This window comes from Megascapheus bottae, chromosome X (assembly GCF_031878675.1).
Source record: "Megascapheus bottae isolate mThoBot1 chromosome X, mThoBot2.hap1, whole genome shotgun sequence".
NCBI classification, from domain to species: Eukaryota; Metazoa; Chordata; class Mammalia; order Rodentia; family Geomyidae; genus Megascapheus; species Megascapheus bottae.
This window is the reverse complement of record NC_143547.1, coordinates 84,533,153-84,545,287: the sequence shown is the minus strand read 5'-3', so window position 1 is coordinate 84,545,287 and position 12,135 is coordinate 84,533,153. Positions and strand designations below refer to the sequence as shown.

General features: G+C 34.8%; 1 protein-coding gene across 1 annotated transcript in view; it reads left to right on the top strand.

Annotated features, from left to right (window-relative positions):
- LOC150041479 (teneurin-1-like) overlaps nucleotides 1–12,135 on the top strand; it is a 464,851-nt gene that overhangs the window by 326,167 nt on the left and 126,549 nt on the right. The window contains exon 4 of the mRNA XM_090327165.1: nucleotides 9,436–9,696. Coding sequence (XP_090183291.1) covers nucleotides 9,436–9,696 — 261 coding nt within the window. The remainder of the gene's footprint in view (nucleotides 1–9,435; nucleotides 9,697–12,135) is intronic.

Genomic DNA, 12,135 nt, shown 5'->3' with positions numbered 1-12,135 from the left:
GAAAATTTCTCATTTAGACCAGGAAGTCCTTGTCTTGTTTGAAACACTGAACTAAAGGCAACATTCACAGGTCCCTATTGATCTAAATTTCTCTTGTAGTCTCGTCCTCCCACTATTTTTTCTGGTCCCTGATTCTTTTTCCAAACTCTTGTTAGAAATATTGTAGAGCAGGCATCCACCTTTTTAAAAAATTATTTTATTGTCAGGGTGATGTATAGAAGCGTTACAGTTATATTCGTAAGGTAGTGAGTACTTCTTTTTTTTTTGACAGTCCTGAGCTTGAGCTCAGGGCCTGAGCACTTGGACTTTCTCAAGGCTAGCACTCTCACACTTGAGCCTCAGCACCACTTCCGGCTTTTTGCTATATATATGGTACCGAGGAATCGAATCCAGGTCTTCGTGCATGCTAGGCAAGCACTCTACCACTAGGCCAAACTCCCGGCCCGTGAGTACTTATTGAACACAGAAAAATGTGGGAAGGCGTAACAATGTTCACCATTTTTGTTTACTGCGGTGATAACTACATTGTGAATTAGCTTCAACACAAAATTTTCCAATGTTATGTGAATACAGTCTTTTTTATTGTTTGTGTCTGGCTAACATAGAGAGGGGTTACAGTTACATGAATCAAGGAACCATCAGTACAATCTGTTTGAATCATATCTCCCCTTCTGCTGCTCTCTCCCAGTCTCTCTCTCCTGTTCCCACCTGTAAGATATCCTGTTCATTTTCCACATAGTGTCTAGCAAGTATCAGAGTTGTATTTGTTCATTCTTGTTCCACCTCATATGTGTCCCTCCTTGCCATCCCAAATACAAAATAAGGAACAAGACAAAAGGAAAAGAATACAAAATTATCAACAATGGTAACTAAAGAATGTGTCTTGTTTCCTTTTCTTGGAGTTCATTTCACAAGAATATTGTTCATAGCTACTGAGCCCTTGTCCACCATTCCTATGCGTAGCCCCCTTTGGCCTCTGTGTGTTAATGACAAGGGTCCTAGTATAGACAAATGGATGAAGAAATATATATATATATATATATACACATGTATGGAATGAAATTCTACTCATCAGAAATAATGATATTGTATCATTTATAAGGAAATGGAAAGACTTGGAAAAATTATATTAATGAAAGTAAGCCAGAGCCAAAGAAACATAGGCTACAATGTTTCCCTCATTTGTGGTAGCTAGAATGTGCTGATAAATCTACAAGTAAAAACACCGAATGACTAAAATAAATAATACTAGAACATAAATACAGACTTAATGGAGTCACCCTTAAAATAAGAATTAGCTCAAGAAAATAGTGAGCAGTTACTTATACACACATTTAATTTTCTCTCTCAGATTATTGAAGGATGTTTTAATCTCTAAGTATGATTGGAGCTTGTTTTGATTTCCTCCAGGTTCCTATCTCATCTCCCTTCCTTTTGACTTTATGCTGCAAGTCTTTGTCCTTCTCTGAATTGGGCTGTTTTACAGATGAGCAATTCACTGTACTTCTGAGAACATTCTCCTTGACATTAACATGGTCTTTTAACTGTGTTCTGGATTATTTCCAATGCATCGTTATTGGCTGGCTACAAAGCATGAATGTTTATACTTCTGGCTTTTAACACTGCTCAGATTGGTTGCTCTGTTTTTTAGTATAATGACAGATGGAGAAATCTTGAAAATTAAATAAGGCATAATTGGTAGGTTCTGAGTGCTGAGTTAATGGGGGAATTTAAAACTGTGAGGAAAAGATTAAGCTTTCAGGAAGCTTAGTTATTTCGGTCCCTGGATAGCCACGGTCCTATATATTGAACACATTCTATCTCTCACTCTTGTGCCCTAGCAAAGGCTCATGCGCCCTCAACAGAAAAATACAGGTCAGATTTAAGGGATGTACCTTTATTACTTTGTTATCCCTAAGACCTTTAAGAAGGCTTTCTGCAAAACTTCCCAAAGGATACTGCATGGTCTAGTTAACACTCTGCTTACTCTCTAATTCAGCACTGTACATATTAATAAAGCTTTCTTATGAATAGAATAGGAAATGAAGTTGGATTACCCCTTTAAGAATAAGATAAAAATAAGAGATTATTTTATTTTGTTTTCTTGACTTGATATTGAGTGGGTGTTCAGTGAAGATGTGTTTAAGTAAACTTGCATGAACTGATTTGTTTGGCAATTTGATATCATTTTCTGTTCAAAGCCCCAAACTGAGAAATACAAAGTAGTATCCAATAATGAACAACTATTTGTTTAATATCTAGTCATTGTTCATTTGTTTTTTTATTTGTGTTTCTTTTTTTAACCAGTCCTTGGACTTGAACTCAGATCCTGAGCACTGTCCTTGAACTTTTTCCTCAAGGCTAGCATTCTACTACTTGAGCCACAGCACCACTTCTGGCTTTTCTAGGTATGTGGTACTGAGGAATAGAACCCAAGTCTTTGTGCATGATAGGCAAGCACTCTATCACTATGCCAGACTCATGGCCATTCTTGTGTTTCTTACTGAATATCATAATAACCCATTGAATTTTCCCAGGAATCCATATGAATTAATACATGGTCAACAATATTTCTAATTGTGTGTCATTTTATTCATTTTGTCACGGAGTAATATTTTAATAAGCTTCTTTATAACTCATAATTTTATGTTTGATGAGTCACCACTTGCTCAGTAGCTTTTTTGTACTTTACATTTAAAATATATAATTTCTGGCCGGGAGTTTGGCCTAGTGGTAGAGTGCTTGCCTAGCATGCACGAAGATCCGGGTTCAATTCCTCGGTACCACATATGTAGCAAAAAGCCAGAAGTGCTGCTGTGGCTCAAGTGGTAGAGCCCTAGCCTTGAGAAAAAATCCAGGGACAGTGCTCAAGCACTGAGCCCAAGCCCAGGACTGGCAAAAAAAAAAAATATATATATATATATACAATTTCTATTTTATTAGTTTCACAATTCATAATGTTTACCTAGGCTATATCAATAATTTAAGAAGATTTATCATTGTCACACAAGTTCTTATTTAACAATGCATGTGAGAGTTACATTCCCATGGCTCATACCTGAAACAAAGCTTTACAGGAGATTGAGATGTGAGGATTAAGGTTAAAAGCCACACAAGGCAAGAAAGTCCATGCCACTTATGTCCAGTTAATGAGAAATGAAGCTTTGGCTCAAGAGGTTGAACACTAGCCTTCAGCAAAAAAGATCAAGGACAGCATCTAGGCCTTGAGTTCAAGCCCCATAACTGACACAAAAAATGCATGTGAAAATAGAAGTACAAATATACCTTCATTTTCAAAAATACCTTTGAATATTGTACATATATTTTGTAATATAGGCTTAGCTTTTACAACAAATCAGTCACTTGGAGATTTATTCCAAGGAGAGTCTATATATTTTTCAAGTGTAGAAACTGAGAACCCCCTAAAGCAACTTATCCCAAAACACTTTGATAATTAATGATGATTCTACATATAACCAACAATGGATATTATGAGTCAGAGTAATTAAAACTAATAAATTTATCCCTATTGTTTATTTTGGAAATAGTCTGAATGAAGGCTGTCTTCACTCTTTAAAAGCTATATTCCCAATTTCTCATGCCATGGCTAAGAATTACCTAGTTTTTCGACTCCAATCATTTATCTTAATCTCTCTTTTTAGAAGAAAAGTAGATGGAAATACTTTTTATTGTATTTTATTGTCAGGATGATTTATAAAGGGGTTACCATTAGATTCATAAAGTAGTGGTACATTACTTCTTGAACATTGATACCCCTTCCCATGTTTTTCTCTTACTTTCCCTCCCCTCACCTCTCCCAATCATCTTGTTTTTCCCCTTACCTTCCCTATTTCAAATAAACAAATTAACATATACAACATACCAGGTACCAATGTCAGGTACAATGATATATTTTAAGAAAAATAAAATCTTGAGCTTATCAACAACCCAGAGATGACATTTCTTTAAAAATGTTGATATAGATAACCATCATTACTTCCCCTTTCAAGTTTTGATAATGGTTTTCCAAACTGAACACCTGAAGACTAACCTCTAGATTCAGAGGTTGTAAGAAAATAAAAGTAGTTCATTTTATTAGGTACTTCATAGCATTTAAATATTGGTATTAATACAGACAGCATAAAATGGTCTTATGGTTAATCTCATAATCCCCTTGCACAGTATATTTCCTTAGCTGCTAAAAACTCAATACTAATTGATTAATTCTAAATTTCCCACCTAAATTTGACTTCCAATTCCTAATGGCCTCCTGAGAATGTACTCCTTAAAGGATCACTGAAAAGTCATATATCAGTTAGTTTTGATTATTCTTGGCTTAAATATATGCACGATAACATTTTTACTTCTGTTTTACTCCTGTTACATATACTTTCTTCAACTGGGTTGAAGGGAAAAGCAAAGCTTCCTTCCAAATCTGAGACTCTGACTTCACTTGTAAGGATATGCTAATTCAGAGTCACCTCAGTGGAGGAGAATCCTGAAAAAGGTGACATTCATCAAGATACATTGTATTCATAAAGTGATAAGTTGAATTGAAATTTCATTATACAACTACTTAATGACAATTTAAAAAAATAATAAAATCTACTTTGAAAAACAGAATCACTTCAGAATTTTAACAATGGTTCTTCCACAAACAACTAGAAAAACATATACAAGTAGTAGAATTTAAGTACAATAAACAATACATAGTAAAAGTACAAAATATGCCAAATTTGTGCATGCATCTATATATAATATTGTTGTCTTAATTAAGACAGAAGATATTTTGTTCATGCTGAAATTTCCGCATGTTATTCAGCTTTCCTTTTACCCTCTTTCTCATGGATTTCCTCATAGTTTCCAATTTGTAGTTTTCTATAAAGGGAAGCATGTAGTATATAATCATTTGTTTTCTGTCAGGCAGCATAATTATTTTGAAGTCTATCCATATTGTTGTACATTAACAATTCATTCTTTCTGAGGAATGGCTAATATTTCATTTTGCAAATATGACACAATTGGTTCTTCCATCCACCTACTTTTCAATTATACTATTTTACTTTTTTGCCATCAGTGTGTAACAATAATAGTTGCTCCAGACTCTGTATGTTTTCCTGATAACTAAATGATGTTAAGCATCTTTTCTTTTGCATATTGATGTTTCTTCATCTTTAGTTGTGAAGAGTCTGTTCAAAATGTTTGGATAGCTCAAAATTTGAATTTCAAGTCTTTATTAATCTTCTCAGTCTTAATCTCTTGAGAGATGGTGAAGCAAAGATTCCTTAGAATAAAAGTTGTATACATATGAGACTTCCTTGACACTCTCTCTCTCTCTCTCTCTCTCTCTCTCTCTCTGTATATATATATATATATATATATACCTATTTATTCTTGAAATGTACTTTCTCATCAAACCATTCTATCCATTTAAATCTCATATATTCTAAGATTATGTCTATATTTCTCTTGTGAATAGTTTTTTTTGTCAAGCATATATCTATAAAGCAAAAGCCATATAATGAGTGATTGTTGTCTTTAATGTACTATGTTATCTCTCATCTCTTAATTTGGTTATCTCATATTGTTACAGTATTTCACCTGTTATCTGTTATATTGTATAAATGTTTATTTGGTTACTTGAAATAGGATTGGGAAGGGGGGAAAACAAGATGAGGGGCGGGATTGGGGGGAGGGAAATGGGGACCAAGACATGAGAAAGGGTATCAATGTTTGTGAAGTAATGCACCCTCTATCTGGTGAATGTAATGTAACCTTTCTATTAATTACAATAAAAATATATGAAAAGGGCCGGGAGTTTTGCCTAGTGGTTAAAGCGCTTGCCTAGCATGCACGAAGACCCGGGTTCGATTCCTTGGTACCACGTACATAGAAAAAAGCCAGAAGTGGTGCTGAGGCTCAAGTAGTAGAGCTCTAGCCTTGAGAAAGTCCAAGGCCAGTGCTCAGGCCCTGAGCTCAAGCCCAGGACTGGCAAAAAAATATATGAAAAAAGAATAGATCTATAATAAACGTGGTTGAACTTCATCTTCTTCAGGGATTATATAATATTTTAGTTAACAAATTAATACACGCAAGGCTGAAAAACAAGCACTTAAGCATCATGAAGACTTTTGTGTGTTTAAGGAAATATTTTACAATAGTAACATTAATATCAAGAAAGAGATATTTAAAAGTTCACTGAATATCATTTACTTTAATAAATGGAACACTTTTTCCTTTTCTTTCTTTCTCTTCCTTTTTATTCTTTCTCTTTGTTTCCTTTGCTACTTTAAAAAAACAACAGGAAGCGAACTTGAATTATAACTTTTCTGATTATAGACTGGATAAGGACATATATATTTATTTGTCTGCCTAATTAGAATGTTTATTTAATTTTTGTTTTGTAGCGTATAATTCCAATAGCAAATAAATTGTTCGTGTTATGCATATTCTGTCATATTATGCGATCAGATTTCATTTTAATTTGGAAAAATTTGTCAACCAAAAGAAATTTGTTGGGCCGGGAGTTTGGCCTAGTGGTAGAGTGCTTGCCTAGCATACACAAAGACTTGGGTTTGATTCCTTGGTACCACATACATAGAAAAAAGCCAGAAATGGTGCTGAGGCTCAAGTGGTAGAGCTCTAGCCTTGAGAAAACCCAAGGACAATGCTCAGGCTGTAAGATTGATCAAGCCCAGGAATTGCAAAAAAATATTTATATCTGTTAATGCTTCTTTTTATAAAACCTTATCTAGTGTTTTATGAATCTGTAATAACAAATGGTCATGTATTTACTTTTTATTTGCTTATCCATTTTCAGGAATTGTCATGATTCAGAGGCTCATATTGAAAATCTTTAGGAAATTCACATCTCATATGCTATTGTCTGAAATGAAAGTCTGTGCTTTTAGAAGTAATTAACTAATTAGTGTCCTGAATCCAGGGAAATAAATGGAGACACTTCACAGCAGTTCAGAGCAAATGCATTCATTATTGAGTCTCCAAATAGAACTTAGGGCTGGATGGCAAAGATGTGTAATAATGCCACAATAATATTGTACTCACACTGATCCCCCCTTTCCTGCCTTCCAGGAACTTCAGAGAACATCTAGGCAGCAGTTTTCAAACTGTGATTCCCTGGATCAACAGCATAGGCCTGGTCTCAAAACTCTTGCAAAATGAAAATTCTCTGGCCTTATAAGTTGCATCAGAAATTAGAAATATGGGGTAGGGATGGAGGTGTGGAAGGAAAATAGCAATCTATGTTTTAATATGCCTTCTTGATGATATTGAGGCAAGGAAATTTGAGAACCAGAGCTATAGAGGAATAAAAGAAGTTTTAAGGAGAAAACCTGTAGAACCATCCTTTCTTACAGCAACGCACTGACAGATTCATTAGTAGGTTGCTATAGCAACAAGTGGAAAGAAATAATGGATAATGAAACATTGTGAAATTAAGAAGCATGAATATTAACTGATCCCAATATTCTAAAATCCTAAATTCATATTGGACAACTCGGTTTTTCCTTTTAACCTTATGGCAGAGTGGCAATTTTGATAAGGTTTTGTGTTTGATAAGTAAAAAACATGTCTGTGTTTTAAACTTCATTCCTTTGGAAGTTACTTAAGAAATCACACTTATTATATAGTGACAAATAATTCTGAAAAAGTTCCTTTTCATTGTAATTCTCTAATCCATTCCAGGACATTTATTTCACAACAATAAATGTCTTATAAAAAGCCTAGTTCAAGGCAGGTACATAATGGCTATTAAATATGCATTAAAATTAGTTTGAAAAACCCCTATCTAGCTATTTATATTACAATAGTCATTATAACAGGTAGATTTGTAGTCTGTATTTTTCTCAAGTATATAGCCAAAAAATCAGTATTTTTGCATTTAAAGAATTAAATTTTGTTAGGGTTTGCATTTTATTGATATGTGCTAAGGATTAGATGCACTCAGCTAAGCTTCTTCCTGGCCAAATGACATACCCTGTCTCTGATGTCAGTTTGAGAAAATCCTATATAGTGTACTACATCCCAGGATTACCTTATCTGAGTATTACATGGACATTTCAGATGATATGTCTTGGCATGTGGTCATTTTCCATTAACTTATTAAGGATTGTTGAAGCATCTTTTCCCCTTCTTGACACCTTGCTATAATTGAATGTAAAATTCACTGTAAGACTGAATCTCTGATATTCATACAGTAAATTGATGGGACATCATTGATATCTGGCAGAAATGATACACAAATGAATATTTTAGAGAAAAGGGGTATATTGTTGCCTGATACTTGCTAAGGAGAAATATTTATACTATGATCCTTAATTTTGCCAACTATTAGATTTGATCAGTTTATCCCCTTCATTTATGCTGAATTCATGATGGAAACAAAACAATAAAACCATTCCTTTATAAATGAATATAAACTGATGGAAAAGATAGGACTGTTGTAAGACCTTTAAGTTTCTTAATATTTTTAAATTCTAAGATTGTAAGGGAAAAGAGAATATTCAAATGATGAAGCATTGCTATGGCAGAACACATGCCTAGATATTCTGTATGTACTTGTTAAAGGATTGGATTAAACAACCTATTTAGCATAAAGCAGGCTAAATGCTTTGGATACAATGGGAAATCATATTGTATCCTTCTAACATTATAGTTTAAAATAGTATGTTTTAGGTATGTATATCTGAATTTAGTATGTTTTCCTCCTTAGGGTTCTCACAATGATCTATTTATTCTTAAATCTTAATAAAAAATTTAAAACAAATAAATTTGATAATTTAAACACAAAGTATGCTGAATTGATCATGTATATTCTTTCTAGAAGAGAAGTGACTTAAAGACTAGCTTTCTACACTTAGATTCTCTGTACTCACTTATTTTGTTATAATTTCTGCAAGCAAAAATTATAGCTATAAAGTTATTTTAGGCATGTTCTTCCCAGAACCTAGTAAGAATCAGCAGTAGCATAATTTTAAGCTATAGAAGTGCAAAATAAGCACAGAATCCTAGCTACCATAAATAAAATTCCAGAATTCTAACTTTGCAAAAAATCAAAAACAAAAATGATTACTGTCAGTGGGGCAGCAAAGATATACGGACAAAAAATGCAATTTTTTGGCAGTTATGGGGCTTCAACTCTGGACCTGGGCACTGTCCCTGAGCTGTTCAGCTCAAGGCTAGCGCTCTACACTTGAGCCACATCACCACTTCTGGTTTTCTGGTGATTAATTGGAGATGAATCTCACAGACCTTAGTGCCCGTGTTGGCTTTGAACTATGATCCTAAGATCTCAGCTTCCTGAGTAGCTAGGATTACAGGTGTGAGCCACTGGTGCCTGGCAAAAAGTGGAATTTTATAGAGCAGTTTTTTTTCATACATCTTACCTTTTGTTTTTCAAATTTTCTTTCTTCTTAGAGATAGAATTCTGTGAAACACCCCATACTCTGTGCTCTGGCTACCAAACAGACATGCACAGTGTTTCTCGCCATGGCTACCAACTAGAGATGGGATCTGATGTGGACACAGAGACAGAAGGTGCTGCCTCCCCTGATCACGCACTGAGAATGTGGATAAGAGGAATGAAGTCAGAACATAGTTCCTGTCTCTCCAGCCGTGCCAACTCTGCATTGTCCTTGACTGACACAGACCATGAACGGAAGTCTGATGGGGAAAATGGTAATAAAAATCACCTTATTGCTTAAGTAAAAAGGAGAAACAGTGATTATTACCATTTAGTTTTGTTCTCCTTTCCTATATGCGCTTATTGTTTGTTTTTGGCAGCACTAAATTTGAAGCTAGAGCATGTGGATGATAGGCAGATATTCTACAAACTGCACTATGCCCTAACCCCTTCTTGCTTACTTTTCACACCATTCTTAAACTTTGTGCCCCAGTTAGGCTTGGGCCATGATTGTCCCTCCTGAATGGTTGGGGATATATGGCTTCTTCTAGCCTTGAGTGGTTACTTTAGTGGTTTATTTTTTTTTTGCCAGTCCTGGAGATTGAACCCATGGCCTGGTCACTGACTTTGAGCTTTTTTCAAGTACAGCATTCTACCACTAGAGCCACAGAATCACTTCCAAATTTTTCCATGTATGTAGTACCAAAGAATTGAACCCAGGGCTTCATGCATATTTAGCAAGCACTCTACCACTAGACCTCACTCCCAGACCACAGTGGTTACTTCTTTTTTTTCTAGTCGTGGGACTTGAACTCAGGGCCTGGACATTGTCCCTGAGCTCTTCAACTCAAGGCTACCACCCTACACCTTGAGCTACAGTGCCACTTCAGGTTTTCTAGTGATTAACTGGAGATAAGAGTCTCCCAGACTTTAGTGCCCAGGCTGGCTTTGAACTTCAAACCTCAGATCTCTGAGTAACTAGGATTTCAGTTGTAAAACACTGCTTCTTGAAGTTTTCATTTTATTGCTTTCAACTGGAAAACACTGTCTGTCCTTCATTTGTTATCGAGAACATAAATGCAAATTAGCAGGTCACATGGACAAGATATAGATATGGTAAATCAGCACATTTACTTAGCATGATAGATAAAATAGGCTTTATTACTAGGGACCCCCAGGAGAAACAATGTTATGTGTTCAGTAGTATTGTGCATCTTAATTACGTGTCTCTTATTTTAATTTTTATTTTCTAGTGTACTATTGAGGGTTTTATAATAGAAAGTACTCACTTCAAATATTCTGGCTTTATTAACAGTGAGATAAATAGTTGCATAGCAAGAATCTTTATGGACTTTCTATTTTAATCCAGATTAAACTATTGTATATACAGACTGATTCAAATTAACCAGGTTAGGCTGAAATGCATTGAAAAACAGAAGAAGAATTAACAACCATTTTTCAGGAAAACAAGTACTAATTACTGTGTTGTTATATTGTAATTATATATTATTTTCTTACAAGTTTTCAAGAAAGAAAGGTTTATTCTATTAATTTGGTGGGTGGATTTTATTTTTAATTGCCTTCCCCTTATAAAAGAATAAAATCATTCTGTACAAACTCTTTAATGATTAGTAAACACATCATTCTAGTCTTTCTATCACTCTGGTTGGCTACATGGTTCTCATCATGAAGACCACAAAGATTAATATGTCAACATTAGTTAATTTACAACTTAATAACAGAAAGGGAAAAAAGAATATTGGCTAATTTGCATTTTCTCAGGTTGGCACAGAGTTAGTAATCCAATCCGTACTTGCAACATTCTCCTATTTTATCCACTTTTGTTTCCTTGTGTACAAAGATGATATTGGACACAGGAAAGAATCAGGAATGAGTTCCTGCATGCTACATAAAGTATCATCTGCGAAATAGTATGCCACAATACTTATAATATCAAGTATCTGAAGACTTTGATTTTTTTGTCAGTAGTGAGATTTGAACTCTGAGCCTGCACACTGTCCCTAAGCTCTTCAGCTCAAGGCTAGTGCTCTACCACTTTGAGCCACAGCACCATTTCCGGTTTTCTTGTGGTTAATTGGAGATAAGAGTCTCACAGACTTCCGTGCCTTGGCTGGTTTTGAACCACAGTCCTCAGATCTCAGACTCCTGAGTAGCTAGGATTACAGATGTGAGCCACTGGCACCTAGCTATTATTTTCATTTATATGTGTCTTACTGACTAGGCCAAGAGTATAGGATATAAAGTTTGGAGGTAAAATGGGGATACAGTTTATGTATATGTATATATGTATTTGATACATATATACATACATTCATGTAAGTAAAAGAACATTAGGATGGAATTTAGGAGAAACTGGACTGTTCACCACGATTTACCGGATTGCATTTGTCAATCAAAAAAAAAATACTAAGAATCACCACCATATGAAATAGAATGGCAAAGGAGCTCCTCTTTTGCCAGGATATCATGTACTCACTCTTCCCATTCCTGACATGAGTAAAGAGTAACTTTACCTAATTTAAACACTAAAATTCAATAAAGATACTTCCTTACTGGATAATATCATTCTGCTTCTGCCAGAAATTGCCATGACATTTCTTTACAGTGTATTCAGGAATTAGGAAACATGGATGTTTGAACATCTCTGAAAATACTGAAGTCTATATACTCAACTGTAACAAATGGCATGCTTT